General features: G+C 48.5%; 1 protein-coding gene across 1 annotated transcript in view; it reads left to right on the top strand.

Moving 5' to 3' along the window:
• Positions 1–1,428: 1,428 nt before the first annotated feature.
• Positions 1,429–17,949, top strand: part of PUSL1 (pseudouridylate synthase-like 1) — a 57,412-nt gene continuing 40,891 nt past the window's right edge. The window contains 4 exon segments of the mRNA XM_019541739.1: positions 1,429–1,464; positions 2,540–2,622; positions 5,607–5,664; positions 17,227–17,414. Coding sequence (XP_019397284.1) covers positions 1,429–1,464; positions 2,540–2,622; positions 5,607–5,664; positions 17,227–17,414 — 365 coding nt within the window.

Below are 17,949 nucleotides of genomic sequence, written 5' to 3'. Positions count from 1 at the left end.
GCGCGGGAGACCGTCTGCCACTCAGCAGTGGAGGGCTCATCCATTCCATACATGCAAGGGCATTCACAGAAGAACAGTATTGAATAGACACAGGGACTCTGGCCTAATATCAATTAGGGTTCCCCGAGTTAAGGATTATAGGTACAGCAAGGTGTCCCTTTTCCTCTGCTCGCCCAGGTGCCCAGCAGTAGTTTGGGGTTTCTGCATGAGCCGAGACTTGGCTTGTGGTTGTGTGGATATGGTGTTAGGATGTCAGAAGAAATGTAGGCAGTTCTTATGCTGCTCCCATGTGACTGGGTGTAGGCTGCAGTACTGCTTGCATCTGCTAGTATGTTAATCTATGCAAATCCCCATGCAGATATTAAACTGCAACAAGATGCTGAATGCCTTTGCATTAATTAGAAGGGAATGCACGGTGCACGTTCCATGGACACAGGATGATTGTAATTACGGTCTGAATAGTGGAAGCCCGGTTTATTTTTTATCCTGGGGCTCTAGTGGGTTTCATGAGCCAGGGAACCGTGGGGTGGAAGGGTCCACGGCCAAATGGAAAAGGGTATCTTGTAATCCTGCTGCTCCCCTTGGACACAGAGAAGGCAGAGGCACAGGTTAAAAATCACGTACATCTAGAAAATATTACGCCGAAGGCCAGTGATTCAGAGAGCCAGGACCCATCGTCCAAAGGGATGTATGCACTTCAGAGCCTGAATCCCACCAGCAGCCAAAGGGGTTCAGGCTGTCGGGTGCCTGAGGGTGGTCCCTCTGCATCTTCCCAAGTCACACTCCTTGGGGTACTCAGAGCACACTGCTCCAGGGTCCAGTTGCAGTCTCCCAGCAGCATTTTCTTGGCATGTACAAGTGAGGGGTCAAAGCAGAATGGAGTGAGCTGCAAGGAACAAATGCAAACTAAATAGCCCCTGCCAGCAGCAGAGCAGGATGCCAGTAGGACAAAAGCCTGGAGAGCTGCAGGATAGCCTGAAAGGTTAGCAACCCCTGAACTCTCCACCCCAAGGCATACCCTGTCTGGCATGCTGTGTCTGCTGTGTCCTCAGCACTCTATGGAAATGTCCCCCTGCCTGACTCCAGGATCTGTCGCTGCCGTCGCGATAATCCCGATTCCAAGCCACCTCTGCTCAGGCGCAAGGGTCTTGCGTGGCCACTGGGACTATTGCTAAGGCAGCCCCTTGGGTGCTTTTGAGAATGGTACCCAGTGTTTTGTGTTTTTTCACTGTGCTTTTGCAGGCTTCTCAGCTGCGGGGGAGCCATAGTGCTAGGCCTGGGCAAGTTCCCTATGTTCGCCACAGGTCTCCAGTCCGCTCTGCACTCTTGTTCTTCCCACAGCTGTCCAGGTTGCAAAACCAGGCAGAAGAATATTTTTGTTATATGTTTGTGTTGTGTGTGTGTACATGTGTGTGTATACATAGGAGTATGTCGGTGTGCGTATACTGGTGTGTGTACAGAAAGGTGTGTGTCTATATACCCATGGATGTGTACACATGCGTGGATTCATATACCAGTGTGTGTGTACATATGTGTGTGTACATATGTGTGTGTATTAGGCCTGTGCAAATAGGGGACTATTCGATTTGGGTTTGGGTTTGGATTCGGCCAATTCGGATGCCCACAATTCGATTCAGAAGCTCTGAATTGATTCGGAAAGCCTCAAGCTTCCCATGATTTGATTCAGATTTATAGATTTGGCCTCCAAATCATCTCTGAATCTGAATCATGATCCAAAGTTTTCCACAGCCCTAGTGTGTATATGTGTGTGTGTGTGTGTGTGTGTGTGTGTGTGTGTGTATGGGTATGTGTACATATATGCATGTATGTACTGGTGTGTGTGTACATATATGCATGTGTGTGTGGATACTGCTGCGTGTGTACATATGCGCATGTGTATACACATACATGTGTGTATGTACATATAGGCATGTGTGTGGATACTGATATGTGTGTACGTATATGCATGTCTGTGTGTATATTGAGGGTATACGTGTGTGTGTACCAGGGTGTGTGTGTGCATATGTGTGTATACATATAGGCACGTGTGTGGATACTGATGTGTGTGTATGCATATGTGCATACTGGTGGGTGTGTACATATGTTTATATATATACTGGTGGGTGTATGTGTTGATGTGTGTGTACACGTGTGTGTATGTGTGTATACCGGTGTATGTGTACATATGTGCATGGTAGGTGTACTGGTGGGTGTGTACGTGTGTGTGTGGGTGTACACGTGTGTATGTATACTGCTGTGTGTATGTGTGTACACTGCCGTGTGTGTATGCTGGGGGGCTGCGCACATGTGTGTAGGTACGCCGCTGTGTGTACGTCTGTATACTGGTGTGTGTGTATACTGGGAGGGTGTGCATGTGTGTATATATACAGCTGTGTGTACATGTGTACACTGCCGTGTGTGTACATGTCTGTATATCTACTGTTGTGTGTACGGGGGGGGTGTATACCGCAGTGTGTACACTGCCAGGAGTGTATGGGGGGAGTGTCGATATGCCACTGTGTGTACGTGGGGGGGGCAGACGTGTGCACACACAAGCTATCACTGCACTGTGGGCCCGAAGCGCTACCTCGTGCTCTTCCAGTACCGCAGGACGGGCTATAGGTGAGTGCCCGGCCCGGCCCAGCCCGACCCGGCCCCTGGCGCCTGGGGGAGGGCAGGGGCAAGGGCAGGGGCTGGGCCACCCTGGTGTGAAAAGAGGTGGCTCGGCTGGCAAAGGCAACTGGCCAGGGTCAGGCCTCCAAACTGGTGTTGCTTCTCCCTTGTGCTGTGTTTCTAAGAACCAAACCCCCAGTGAAGGACACTTGCTGGGAGAGCCGTCCCCGGCAGCTGTCAGGAGGTTTGGTCCAAGCGATAGTCCCTCTCTTGGTCCTCCCCCGGGGGAGACGCAGCCTGGAGCCAAGACTGCACAAGAGTTGGGCAGCATGGGTGGGGGCCTTGCTGAGTAAGCCTTTGCCCTGTCCGGCCTTGCCTTTATCATCCTTAATTTTACCAGGGTGCGGTAGCTCCCACCTGGTTGCTTTCCATGCGCTTAACAAGATCCGGCCGTGCTACAAGGAGTTCGAGGGCGGATGGGGTTGATTGGGGAAGAGGAAGAACGGGCAACAGGGCTGTTCCTGTGAACAGAAACTCCGCTGAGGTTTGCCAAGGGGTCCGCGTGGAGCTACGTTCTGCACGATGATACGTACCTCTCACCCCAGTGGGATGACCGTGGCTGTCTGCATGAAGGATGCAAGCAAAGCGGTTGGGGGGGACGGGCAGAGGGAGGTTGCAGACTTGAAGTAAGAGATGGGTGAGAACGGCTGACCAGACCAGTCCAGTTTTCATCCCCAACTGCGCCTAAGGAAGATGAGGCTGATACTACATCTGACTGCCTTTGACATCCCCCAGCCCCGTGACCAGTTTTCCATTGACAACAGAGGGCAGCTTTCCCTGTACATCTGGCCTGAGGCTTGTACCTCTGTTTCTGGACTCACTAGTCAAACTTTGCTACCACCTTGCAGCGAGAAAAACCCTGGGGTATAAAAGAAAGACCGTCACAAGAATTCCCCGAACTCAGCATCCTCTGCCAGTTAGCTTATTGGTTACTCGTTAACCACCTGGCTCTTAGGAAGTCTGGCTAGAGATTAATTTTATTATAAATGGGACTCTTATTTAGCTGCTGAGTTTGTACAAAAGTCTGTCTCCTCTTGTGGGCATTGAAAAGCCAGACACGAGCTTGTATCAAACCTGCTGGTGACTGCAGTGGAAGTGTCCCAAGTGGGGTTTTTTTGAGAACAGTTCAGGACAGGGGATCCCAGACTGTGGTACACATACCCCAGACATCTCTGGGGGATATGCCGGAGAAATTGTGCAATGGCAGATTTCATTTTCATTGTAATAATTAGTATATAAGAGGTTATAATATGCTGGCAGGGGTACGTGGGCAGCTGGTAAATCTGGAAGGGGGTACACAGTAGGAAAAAGTTTGAGGAGGTGATCCAGACTTGGGCAGAGAGTGAGAAAAGGTTGGATTTTGGTTGCTTTGGTCTTCGCAAATCTTTTTACCAAGTTAAAGGGGGAAAAAACTGAAGCTTTTGCCAATGCAAAGTATTTTATTTTACTCTTTTTTCCCTTAATCCTTGGAATGGAGGGGAGAGAACGAAGGCAGAATAAAGCCTTCTTTAGAAGCAAGAAAGGGACCGTTTCACTTTTGTGGGGAGAGTTTGAATGCTGTGTATGCCACGTAATCCATTTTGACAGCTGAGATTGCATTATTTCACTTTTTTTTTCCATGAATGAGTTTCTCTCTCCCCCTTAAGTCTCAGTGAAACATTGTCCTAGCAAAACAATGCAGGCAGAATAGAAAAGGATTAATTGATATAAAATATGCAAATGGCATCTGTTGTTAAAATCATAGTGGCAGATTACTGTCTACCCAGCTTTGCCTGTAATCAGATTAGGCCATTATAAATGGGACAGTTCTTATGGCTGGAAGATGCAAACTCCATTCAATATGAATTTTTGGAAGTCTTAAAATGCACTTTCTTATTCAGTTTGGGCCAAATTCAGCAAAATGCTTAAGCATGCACTTAAGACACCTTGAAAGCAGTGGGATATAAGCCCAGGTTTAAAGTTAAGCATGTGCTTAAGGGCTTTGCGCAGCGAGGATCTTCATGGGTCTCATGAAGCTAGCCGCCTTCAGGAGGGCAAAAATCATTGCTGTTTGATTCAAAGCCCATGACAGTTGCTGGCTGTTTTTGCACTGACTTTTATTTATGGTATTCATATGGCTCCTCTTATGCTGGTGTCTCATGATCTGACAGTGCTTAATGCATTATTTTCACAATGTGTCTGCAAGGTAGGTCAGCACTTTTATTCCTCATTTTAAAGTCAGGGAAGTAAAGGCCAGATTCTTAAGGCATTTAACTGCATACAAATGCAGATAGGTGCCTTGGAGGGGTTGTCAGAAACACCAGTGATCCTATGTCTCAGAGACACTGAATATCCCACTTGGTGTCTGTCCCCATTGTTAGATACATTTGAGCATGTGGCCTTTAGTGACTGTTGATGTCAGAGCAGGGACTTAAAACTGGGTCTTGAAAGTCCTAGGCTGCTGCTCTACCCACTGAACGTGCCTTTTTCTCTTAATGGGTTTGGGCTGGGCCTGTGCAGTAAAGGATAATTCTGTTGGCTCCTGGCATCCCCCCACACCTGAGACGGTTGCTGTTAGGGGGAGGCTCATCCTCCACCATCCAGCACTTGAGCCCCCTTCTCAAAGTAGCACCTGCCAAGGGGCCTCTGCATTATATGGCAGTGGGAGGGTGCCCTTTTTTCCTGGCTTTCCTCCCTGCAAGCTGCCAGCTGGATTCTACTGTTTGCTGCTCCCACGTCGTCACAGAAGGAAAAGGTAGCATGTGGCCCTGAGTAAGTGATACAAAAAGTTTCTTGCATCCCCGTGACAATGAGTTGCTTGGTAAAATGGTGGTTGTCACTTTTTTGGCCAGTGTACCCAGCCTCGTGTCTCAGCGTGATGCTGTCATCTGTGTTGAGAACTTGGCTGGAGCTTGGCCGTCGACAGTAACTGTTGCCTCTCTCTTTCTCTGCAGTGGTGCTGTACGGACGCCAGCAGATCAGCCCGTTTTCAGGGTCCAGAATTATTTGGAGGTAGGTATTTTTCATGACACTGATTAGTCTCAGCTGTTGCAATGAAAATGCAACACAAGTGGATTCATAGAGCTGAAAGGGATCTGGAGGGTCGTCCAGTCCATACCCTTGCAGAGATGCAGGATTCACGGTCTCCAACCCTACATCTCCCCTTCCCCTGACTGATACCTCTCCAGCCTCTTGAAAACTCCCAGCGAAAAGAATTCCACCTTGTTCCGTTGTCCTGCTGCTCTTACAAGTCAGGAAGATTTCACCAGATTTAAAGAAGAAAGGTGTATGAGAGGTACATTAGGTTCCAACAGTGACCTCTGTAAATATTAACCATGTATCATTTATACTATACTCTTTGTATGATGCTTTTGTACAGTAGATCTCCAAGTCCTGCACAAAGGGAATCAAGGGCCTTGTTCCCATTTTGCATATGGGAGAACTAAGGCAGAGGGAGCCTAAGGAATTTGCCCAAGCTCGCCCATCAGGACATTATTTAGGACAGTGCAGTTCTTTTCTTTTTTTTTCACTTTTTTGGCTAGTCCAGCAGTCTGCCTGTGTGTGTTCTGCTCCACACACAGGACTGACCTAAGTGTAAGATGAATGTAAGGTGTGACTTCAAACCAATTTAGTCAAATCTCTGCAAAAGTCTGTGTGAGCATCTCCTTTTAAACCAGGCTGCTTTAAGTTTTGTTTCACTCATTTTAGGGCAGGTTTAAATTGACTGAGAATAAACTGCTGTTGATTAAGAGTGTCCACATAGGGACTTGCTAAAGTGGTGCAGATCCATATGCAGATAAGATCTAGCTCTCTACGTGGCCTTGTAAGAGCAATGACGTACTTCTGTGCCTCAGTTTCCCCATCTGTAGAATAAGCATTAAATGGCATCTCTTCCCTGAGCACATGAACTTCACTGGAAGGAAGTTTGCAAAGCGCTTTCAGCCAGTTGCATAGAAGTGCAAAATGTTATTAGTTGCCAAACCTGCAAGTGCACTTGCTAAACTGGCTCTCCATACAGAAAGTTCTGCTCTGTTCCAAGCCCATGTACATAAAAGCTTTTTACTTCATGGCACGTTAACATTAATGACGTGTGCTTTGTTTCCAAGTAAACATGCAGTGGGGTTGTTAGCTCAGTCTGTTCCACCAGAGATGCAATCGTGACTTTAATCTTCATGCAGGTCCCTAGTGGCTGTTATCCTGTAAGGCTGTGGCACCTTGATTCAGTCACTGTTTTTCTGTAGTCTCAGGAGCACCTGGTTGCTACAGCACCTGTCTAATGTACAGGAATTCTTTGATCAAGGCTACGTGATTTAAGTGCATCCCTCTGCAGAAGGTCGTATGTCCAAGCAAAGCCATCGGCAGTGTTTAATTAGCAATAGAGCCTTACCTTGCCTGCCTTCTTCCTACCAGCTGCTCGAGAGAGTGAGAATCTTTGCAAGCAGGCAAAACAGAATTGTTTCCACGTGTACAAATGTGATACTTAAATAACTCCATTCTTCCCGGTACCGTCACTAAGAGGATTGTGATCGGCCTGACCATGTACCAACATGGCTCTCCTACGTGTAGTATCTCAGTGCTATGCAAATGTGAATATATTTTTATCTCTGCAAATCCCCAGTGGGAAAAGATTATTATCCCCCTTTTACAGGTGAGAAACTGGAGCCTGAAGAAAAGAGCCAGAGGGGTGAGCTGTTAGGGTTTAGCTTTCATGTACTGCAGGATAAGAACAAGTTTGCACACCATTTCTGTAGAGGAGCTGACACGTGGAAAGTCCGTATGCTGTTTCACACCTCACAGTGACTTCTGTCAGCCCAAGTTCTCAGATGTCTAAAGCAGGACGTGGGGGCTTCATTTCTGACCAAACCGAAAATGTATTTCTGAAAACCCCTGCCCAGCTGACACCTCACCCCAGAGGTGCCTGAACACTATAAGGAGCTTCCCTGTTTGTTGTTAAAGATCCCCCTAAGCACCTAGTTTTGGGCTGCTGTACAGGCTCTGAACTGCCTGCATTTTGCAACACAGTTTTATCAGGATCCAAAAATGAACAGTTCCTCTGTCCAAGGCCACTGAGAGGTGCCTGCTCCAGCAGGTATCTGCCTAACATGCATTGGCAGAATGGGGTTCTTCATCAAATACCATGGTAGCTGCTATTATTTTTTAATACAAGGCCAGTGGTGGCAGCCTCTTGGATGATAGCCTGAGGGCTGAAGCACTCTCCCTGAAGCAGGAGGCACAGGTTTGGATCCCTCCTCTTGTTTCCATCCTGGAGAGTGCCCCAAAAGCTTGGCTGTGGGCTGGTCTGTACCTAGGATGTGCAGCGAGGCAGATAGGAATAAAAAATAATTGACGGGGGTACAAAGGAGGGGGTGACAGTGCAGCCTGTGGGTATAGGGTATCTCCTGACAGGCACCAGAAAAGGGAGCTGAATTGGGGGTCTGGACCCTGCCCCTGCGACTGATGCGTGTCTGATGTGATCCCTCTTTAATACAAAATATAGAAACAAGCCTCTTCCCTCCTTCCCCACCACCAGCCAGAGCATTCTTCTGCCTGGTCAAGCTTGACTCAAAGGCTCAGTCTGTAGCAGTAGTTTGGGATGAAACCCCAGACCAGTAGATTTAAAAAATTTCACACTGGAAATTTTTTTAAGCTAAACATCCCCTTGCAAAACCACTGTCTAATGGGGGCAGCACCTCATTACTGTCACACTCTTCCCCCCACTCTCCTCGCCCCCGCTGCCTTGAAGGGAAGCACCTAACGCGCTGTACACAAGAGTGAAACTCAGAAGGTCCTTTATTTTTTCCTGCAGAGGCAAACATTAAAGGGAAGAGATTTACATGGCCAAGGGCATGTCCAAGAGTAAATATGGAGTTTGCAAATGATCCTGACTGTTACCTTTGAATGCACCCCATAAAGGCAGGATCTTGCAAATGCCACATGCAGAGACTGAGGAGTTGTGTTAACTCCTGGAGCTTTCCTGCGGTAGTCAGCACTGCCCTCTGTAGCAGATGGTAGCAGGACCCGTGATTCATTCATTCAGCCAGTGGGAAGTGGGTCACTTGCGTAGGTTAGAATGAACATGCTGCACATCTGGGCATTCTTGTACCATCGCACTCGCTTAATTACATTCCTATATCGAACTGTGCTTAGTACGCCCTGCTGGCGGTTCCCACGTCTCACCCTCCCTCCAGGTGGTTGTAATTAAAAGGAAACTGCTGTCTTAATTTTCTCCCTGCAATCAGAATCAGTCATGGGCTAAACTGAAAGGCATGCCTGTTGCTTGCTTGGGAGATGTGAGCTATTGGAAGAGGTGACAGTCCAGATGCCTTGTGCTGTAGCTGGTTGATGCGTGCCATCCCGAACATGTGTCACGTGAGGCTGCATGGTTCTAGGCTGTGGTTTAAGAAGGATTATCCTTTGGCATGTCTTGGCTTGGGTATACACTTGCCAGAAGCAAAAGATAAACTATGTTTTTTTCCAGTCTATCTAGATTCTTTATGTTGACTTCCACTGTCCTAGTGTCTGAGCGTAGTGACTCATTTTGCCCTCCTTACAAGTGCACGTGTGTGTAGGGGGTGCACAAGGAAAGATGTGTGCTGCAGGCTGTGGCCATGTACAATTCGGTAGCAAGAGCTCTCCAAGTCAGCAGCAAACCAATGCCCTTGCCTGGCTTGAGAAGGATCTGCATGGTGGCTTGGTGTTGTCTCTTCCAAATGATCAATTGTGCTGCTTTTTGGTGGCACGTGAGTGCCCTTATCTGGGATGCTGCATAAACTCTAGAGGGAACCCGAAAGAGAAAGAACCCTTGACCTCACCCTTTAGGCTGAGCAATGCTTCTTCCCCCTCCTCTATCGCTGTTTGGGATTTGGGATGAACTCAGCAGTGGTTTGGCAGCATGCAAGCAAGCAACTTTGTTTAACGAGGCAATGGGAAGAGTGGGCCGTTAAAAATAAAGCAGAAGGATGAGCGTATTTGGTATTGTCATTTCATGGCATCGGCATTTTGATCCCCACAACTGCACGCCGGCCAATTCTTGGATATGCTTCCCTTTCATGTGGTCGGATTGATGTTGGGCACTGCTGAGCTGGGCTGTGTCTATTAGAACCACATGGGATGTCTTAAAGAAACGATAACAAAAAGCTTCTGGAGCCTGTAGGAATTTAGTTGTCTTTGCTCTACCTTCTAGCAGCCTCGAGCTCCGAAATACAGGTTTCTGAAGCTGGGAGGCTAACTCGGTAGAAGGGCATGAGTTCCGTGCAGACCAAGATCTGGCATTTGGCTGTAGCTGCAAACTAGCAAATAAACCTTGAGGTGAAGTTGTTGTGTAGCATCAATAAGTATAATTAAAACTGTGATGGAGTAGTTGGGGAGGGCAGGCCTTTCACTGCCACACTGCCTCCTGGAGTCTGAACTGCTCGGCTGTGTGCTGTAGAGCTAAGGTGGCTAGGAGAGATCCTCCTGCAGCGCAAGGGCTTGGATACAGGGCCGTTGAACAGGAATGCTATTTTCTACCTCTGATGTCTCTGTGCTGCAGTCAGGGCCACACCTGAACCCTGTGGTACCAACTGCTTTGTCTTAGGTGGGCTCAGACTTGTTACAGAGTTTGGAGACCATCTGCAGGACACAGAGGCAAGTGTGGGTTCTGCAAACTAAGCAGGCAGATAAAGATGAGTTTTTGAATGTGTTTGGATGGGGTGGTTTTTGTGGGTGGTTAAAACCCTATTTCTTAGTGAAAGCAAATTCCTCCTGCAGCCTTCAGGACTTGTGATGTCCAGCAATGTGTCCAGTCCAGAAGCTCAGCTCCGAACACACCTGCCCTGCCCCAGCATTTGGATCAGAATCTAACCCTTGTGACTAGGCCACGTCTTGGGTCACGTACTTTTGCATAATACAGGACCTTATCCTATACTCCTTGCTCATCCAAATAACCCAACTGTAATGAAGAGATCCCTGAATGTGAAGTCCAAGCACCTGGACCTTTCCCTTCCCCAGTACTCAAATAAGCAGCTGTTGCTGTGTGAAAATAGTCCCCTGAACTTATGAAAGTTATGAGACTGTGGAGAATCAAACCCTATCAGCACCGCAGCTAGCAGGCCACACGCGGTTTGATTGTCTCCATCGTGAAATACTTGTAATGCAATTTATACTTCTGATGTGGTCGGGACACCGCCCCCCCCGCAGGCAGTGCCCAGCTCCCCGGGCTATTGCATGCTAGTTCTGCCTCGTCTCAGTGTAGGCAAGGCAGGGAGAAATTAAGGCGCCCACTGTTTGGTTTGAGCTGTGTCCCAGGCACGCTGCCTCCCGCTGCACTGGGGAATGCTGCCCAAAACAAATCTTCCTGCTCAGGGCTCTGCCTTGGCCGGCAGCTTTGTGCTAAATCCAGATAACATTTCCCATGCAAGAGACAGGCGCGGGGGGAGCAGTTCGGGAGGACCATGTGAGGCCGTTTTAGAACATGCTCCAAGGAAAAGAAGGTGGGCGCAGGGAATATTCATCCGCGAGTCCTGTTTGGGTTGGACAGTGCTGTTGGTGATCTCGGAGGCCGGCTTGCAGACACTGCCATCCAGGCAGAGTGAGCCACTTCGCTGCTCCCTCTCTGATTCATCCCTGCTCATGTCCATCCCATTAAACACCAGTTGGTGTAAATCCACATAGTGCTGCTGTGGTCGATGAAGCTGGGCTTGTTCACACTAGGCAAGGGTCTGCTCTCTGGTTCCAAGAAAGCCCCCAGCTGTCTGCAAGGGCTGCTTTGAGCCACCGTGGCACATGCTGGGGCTTTCTCATCAGCAGGATTCTTTTCCATGTGCAGTTTCCCCAGCATGTCCCTTTTGCTTTCTAAAGCCCAGCTAAAATCTGATTTCTAATGCTGCATCTTCACAGAGGAGATCTAGCTTAGTCATTAGACCATGGGGCTGAGAGTTGGGAAGATCAAATTCTATTCAGTGCCTTGCTGCCTGCTCTCTGCATGACCTGGGGCAGGTCACGGGTTGCCAGTGGGGCGGATGCTAGTCCCCGGTGCTCAGATATGCCTGCCGGGGTGTCAGGGTCTTAGGGAAGCCTTGTTGTTTGCAGGATCAGATTTCTCCCTCGGTTACATCACCAGAGCGTCAGTGGTATCAGTGGGGTTGTGATCCTCAGGAGCAGGCTTCAGGTTTCTGTTTGCCTGTTATAAAGGGTTTTGCAGATCAGGCATGTTTTGTGGACAGGTGGCTTCCACTGTCACACTACTGCCGAGAGACTTTGAGGAGCAAACTTGCCAGGGAGCCTTAGTCCATGCAGCCTTTTGTCTGAATTGCCTCTTCATCACAGTCAGGCTGGGATCTCCAAAGCAGGGTCCCCTCTGGGGTCCCCGTCCTGGGATGTGAAGGAGCGAGAGCTTCCTTAATGGCCCTGACCGGGCAGGGCTTTTACTTAGAGCAGCACAGAGAATAGAGATGTTCTCGGGGAGAGTTCAGCAGAAAAGCTTTTGCTGTCTGGGCAGTTGGGAAATCGAGCCCAGGAGCAGGAGACCTGATCGGAGCAGTGCCTCAGCACCCTGTATCTGTGATGCCTGTCAGGATTGCAAACTCGTCTTGGCTGGGTCTTCTAGATGCTACTAAAACCACAAATTATAAAGAAGGGTCAACATGTAACCAACATATTGCTTAAGTCTCCCAGAAGCCCTCTTTGGACTGTTTGAGATGGTCATAAAAAGTACATAAGCTGTGTGCAGACAGCTTTGCGCATGGATAAATTGTACTGCTTCCATCTCTTTCATTTGAGTTGCCAGTTCTCAGCCTCTGGAGCCAGGCATCATTGGTCCTTAATGAGCAACAGCTTAATCAACAGTGAGATACAATATTAGAGGTCTATATAAATAACCAGAGTCTGTTTTAGGCTACGTGTCCCACAACTTACCCCAACAAGCAGCCCTGTGCAAAGAAGCAAGAATAAATCCATATTTCCAAACCGTTGACTATAATGCACATTCCTCTGCAATGCATCTGTTGTTGATTTGGGGAGAGGAGGGACCTGGAACCATGTGCCAACTGTAGGGATGGGAATCTCCCAAGGGACCATCTTAAACAGATTGTATTTAATGTGAGGGAAGGAAACGCACCTTTTCTTCCTGGCTCTCGCCACAGAACATTAATGGGCTTATTCTCTTTCTCTGTCTCCAGCAAGTGTGGGGAGGGAATGAGCCCCTGTGTAATCATGGCAATATGGGAATCTGTATTGTGCTGGCATGCAGCAGCGGAAACTTTAATATGGTTCTAAATATGGAACCATTTAGTGACTACCCCGCTACAAGAACAGACCTGCTATAGGCAAGTGATACGTTTTCCGCTTCGCTTTGTATTCGAGAATGTATGATGTGAAGTGGCAGCCTTAGACACTCAGGGAATACAGTGGGTTGGAGAGACTGCATCCCAGAAAGTAAAGCAGAATAGAAAAGAGACTGGATTGGACCAATGGAGCACCTTCGGCGTGTGCCAACCTGGAGTCAAATGCAGGCTAAGAGGAAGCCGGGAGCTGGGACGTGACGTCCCCAGAAGCCATTCAGGAAGGCAGAGCCATTTCAGTCCACTGTTCCACTAGCATAAATGCAGCAGGACGGAGAGATGAGCTCAGTCCCTCGATGCCAGCCCCAGCTTTCCCTCTTGTGGCATGGATGACCTTGACAAGTCACTTAATCTCCCTACCTCAGTTTCCCCAGTGGAGCCCTGAGATAATACACAGCAGGGGCATTTCAGAGGCTTAATTGATATTGGTAAAGCCTGTTGAGTTGCTCAGATGAAAGGCACTGTGCAGCTCCAAAGCGGTATTATTTTATCACCGGGATTGTTGGTTTTTTCCTGAAAACGCAGGAGAAATTCCAGCTGACCCGCACACAGTTACTGACGAGTAAACAATGCATCTCTTCATAATGCCCTGCAGGTGACGTTAGCAGATTAGCATTACAGGAATGAAGGCAAGCCAACTGCCATCTGCCTACGGGCTCAAAGGATATCTGGTTGCCACACAGAGGACGCTCACGGGAGTCCTGGGGTCATTTCTAAGTTTCCCGCAAGTGGCTTCAGCAGTTTAGAAATGCTCTGTGCAAGAAGGTGGATGAAGATATCCTTTTGCTGAACTACCGAAAGGTATCGGTGACAGGAATGAGTGGCGATGTCTCTGAACGTCCACATGCCTGTGGGCCTGGAGGGAAAGCGGCTTTCGCTAGCTTAGTTTTGGACGTTGCTCTTGATTGCATTCTTCCTCTAACGTCCAGTCCAGCCTGTATCTCCCGTGGTGTCCTCTCCAGAGGGCTCTGCCTGGGAGGACATCCTGCTGGAAAGAGGCAGCTGTGAAAATAGCTTTGTGTTGTCCCAGTCATCCAGCTGTGCATCTCAGCGGTTCATTGACTGAGGTGTAGGGAACAATTAAATGGACTATTCTCCTCCTGTCCACTCTTCCTTTCCAGCCTGCTCTCCAAAAGGCCAACCTCCAGGAGGGGAGGGACCTGAACCTTGCTGTAGGACACGCTCCCTTGGGACCAACCGTTTTGTTCAGGCAGAGGCACGAAACGGGATGCACGGACTGTGCTGAGTCAGGGAAACGGTGGAGGACGGAGTCTGGGTTGATCCGAGTGGTCTGTAACAAAGAGCAGGATGTTTTCCATCTCTCATCCTGGGTCCTCAGTTGTGGATTTGCTGTGGTTCCCTGATGCCTGGAAAAGAAAAAAATCTACAAAACCAAAACGCATCATATAGAAAGTTTACCCTTTCAACTCAGCCTTCGCTTTCAAACAAATTGCTGAGCCACATGCCAGGGTCTGCTGAAGCAAACTGTTTAATTTCTGTCTGCTCCTCTCTGCTTAAGGGTAATAAATAAAGATTTTCATTGTTAATTGTAACCACATGTGAACTCCAAATAGAAGGATTAGGAAGAGGAAAAGGCCTGGGCCGTTTGCATTCTGGTTCCCAGGCCTTCCCCCTGCAGCTCAGTTACATTTTTCCTCGCCTCCCAGTACATTACAGCAGTCTGTTTCAGAGAGGCTGGAATCCTGTCTGCTAAAATAGTGGGAGTCTGGAAGGCATTTCCGAGTCAGCAGTTAAATCTTTATTGACTCGTGGTACCAAATTGAAATCTAATAAAGATCACTGCTGGGTCTCCTTGGGATGGGAGGTGGGAGAGGAAAGGACATTTATAACCATCAATCTGGTTTTCTTCTTTCTTTTTTTAGTCTATCTTTTAGATGTGTCCCACTTATGCCAGTTGTGCTCGCGTTTTTGTCTCAAGCACCTATTCTACACAAAGGGTAAAACATGTATGGTTGTGAGAGCTGAGTTGTTGTAAAACCTTAGTGTCGACAGAAAGCTGTCTTTTAATGTTAATGGGTCATGGGTTCACCCTGACTGGCTAACATGTTAAAATTAAAACCTGCCCTGACTACACAAGAGGTTTTAAGAAAATCTAACTTATCCTGATCTAGATAAACCCTTACACACGCACGCACACACACACACGGACCATTCTGTGATGGCCCTGTAAGCAGGTTTGATGTGATGGCTGTATAAACAGGTTTTTAATTCATCAGTCCCGCCCGAGTCATTATGCAAAATCTGACTGGTCCCAAGCTGCTTCCCCCTCTTTTCTTGAAAATTGGAAAGGATCAGTATGCTGGTGCATCATTTTACATTTTTTAACGCGAACATCCCAACTGCAGCTTCATGCCCAAGCGGGGTGATTCTGGCAGTAGCGAGATGCAGCCTTCAGACTGCATAAATTACATATGCATCATTTTCCATTTTGAGTCTTTCCGTGACATAAGTCTCAGCATGAGTGGGACAGTGCGTCAATGTGGCGGCAGGTCTCAGCATGAAAGGAAGGGATGTTGCAAACAGAAGCAACCTCGTCCAATGCTGTAAGCAGTGAATAGAAGGAAATTCCGTCCTGTCCTCCTGGTGAAATGGGTCTGTGCCATTTGTCCTTTCACTAGTGCACCCACCTAGACACCCATGCATTGGCATCTCACTCCTGCATATAATTGGGAGAGGGCCTTAATCCGTGGGCCTAAGGAAATCCATTACATCAGCACTACATTATTGCTAGTCTGGTCCCCTGGCTCCTCCTCTGCTTTTAAAAATTAATGGAAGCGTGCTGTTGCTTATTATGACCCTGCTCCCGTTATGGCTGGGAGGAAACATATGCTTGCAGCCATCAGCTGCAGTTTTCTGCACAGAGATGGTCTTCATGGAAAACCAAAGGATGAAGCCTACACCTGGCAAAAGACCTCCCTCCTGCCAAAGTCAGTCCCTTGACGCTGATGATCAGTCTCTTGAACACACCATGTCCACAAGTCTTCCAGGAGCACGAATAGCCTGAATAGAGTTGGGCCTTGCTTCATGAACTAGGACGACTGAAACCTCTCTGTAGACAACTAGAAGGAAGCGACTTGGTGTCCACTGAGGAGCTGCTGTACCTCACCTAATCCCTGGGGACCTTGACCGGTTGTCACGCCCAGCGTGTGGCTTCAAATACAATCCAGCATCTTCCCTCCCTTTATAGTGTCACTTAAAAGGCATGGGAATAGTTTTGTCCACCTGGGCTGCTGAGTTTAATTTTACCCCTGCTCACTCAGTCCTGCTCCAACTACTGCCCCAATATGGGAAGAGTGGCCAGGGCTAGGGAAAGCTTGGAATGGTATAGCATCTTGGTATAAGCCAGCTTTAGGGCCAGAGCTAACTCAGGAAAAAATAACTTTTATCTCAAGGGGAAAAAAATCTTTTCTACTGTATTATTTAGGCTTTTGCACCATCTTCTCCCCTCCCAGACCACCTGAGAACCTGCCAGCACAGTGTTAAGGGCTGTGACTAACATCTGTCACAAGTGCTCGGCTCTTTCCCCATGATGTAAATCATCTGAAAAACAGTGACCTACATTTTCAGCACTGACAAGTGACTTTTCATGCCTCTATTTTTGGGTGCCTAGCTTGAGACACCCTTCACAACAGCCTGATTCTCCCAAGGGCAGGTGCTCACTGTCTGGAAATCAGGCTGCTTTAGACTGCCTCGCATCAGGCATCCAAAAATGACCCCTCGTGTTCTGAAAGTACAGGTCGACTGTAGCCACTGGCTAAAGAAATAGAAGGTCCCAGTGGTTGGTGTGCCTGGGCTTCATCGTGGAAGTCCTTGGTGCATCCAAATCTGATGCCCCAATGAGGACCAGAGGGCTCTTCTGTATTTGGCGGTGATGGGGGAGGCTACTTTTATATCTCAGGCAATCTGACGCCGGTTCTTAGCAGTGTGTCGTGGTAAGCACAGTGGGGGTGGGAACTGAGAAATCTCTCTTCCCCCAGAGGGTAGCTGCATAAAACTAGTTTCAAAAGAAGGCATAGGTGAATAGCCACTGGCAGTTAGGCTTGCTGTACATGTTCGCATTAAACAGGCACAGTCACTGCTCTTCTATCACTTGCTCAGGACAAAGGCCCTTTGGTGGGAGTGAGGGTGGCTTAAAACTCTGGTGACTTCAGTGGCGTGGGGGAAGGCGAGGGTGACCATATCCTAGGGGCTCCACAGGAACTTGCTCACGATCCCTTCTTGTGTTGCATTGCAGAAGGCAGCCCAGAATCTCAAACCTCTCGTTCCCATCAAGTTCTGCATCTCCAGCCGGCCGGATGCTGGCGTCCATGCGTTGTGCAACTCGGCACAGGTTGACATCCAGAAGGAGGCTGGGAAGCCGCCTTTTCCTGGGAGCATTCTCGTCTCCTCTCTCAATCACTGGCTGAAATCTGAAGAGATCCAGTGAGTTGGGTGGTGCGATGAGGCTTTGCTTTGTGGTCACGGGGGGAGGAAGTGAAGAAGCCCTGTGTTTTTCCATATGCAGGTGGGCTCTATCAGACGCCTCTGAGAGCTGCCCTGCTCCACCCAGAGGGTCTCTATCCCGCCAGCCTGGCATCACTGCATGACCGGCTCATTGCATCCCAGTAATGCCCCTTTGTGGGTCCCCCCTTAAGCTAGATTTTCTGTGGGTCTCCTAGGGAAGCCACCCTTTATAGTCACTAGTTCCAGGGCATGGCCACCCCACCAGAGTTTAGCCATACAACTGGGATACACAGTCCTTGCTAGATTATTAGTGGACAGTGTTGTAGTCCAGCCCTTTTTCAGAGGAGCCTTCCATTCGCTCATGTATTTGAATCCGGCACTTAAAAAAAACCCAACAAATTACGATCATGCCCCACGGCATAAAAACCTGAGAGCAAGTAAACAGGGTTTGCTGCTGGAATTGCAGGCTCCACACCCATCCTGCTCCAGCTCCAGCCCCAGCCCCATTCCCTTC

The sequence above is a fragment of the Crocodylus porosus genome, unplaced genomic scaffold, assembly GCF_001723895.1.
Source record: "Crocodylus porosus isolate Cpor-Errol unplaced genomic scaffold, CroPor_comp1, whole genome shotgun sequence".
NCBI lineage: Eukaryota > Metazoa > Chordata > Crocodylia > Crocodylidae > Crocodylus > Crocodylus porosus.
The sequence above is the reverse complement of the archived record's forward strand: the minus strand, read 5'-3'. Positions and strand labels throughout refer to the sequence as shown.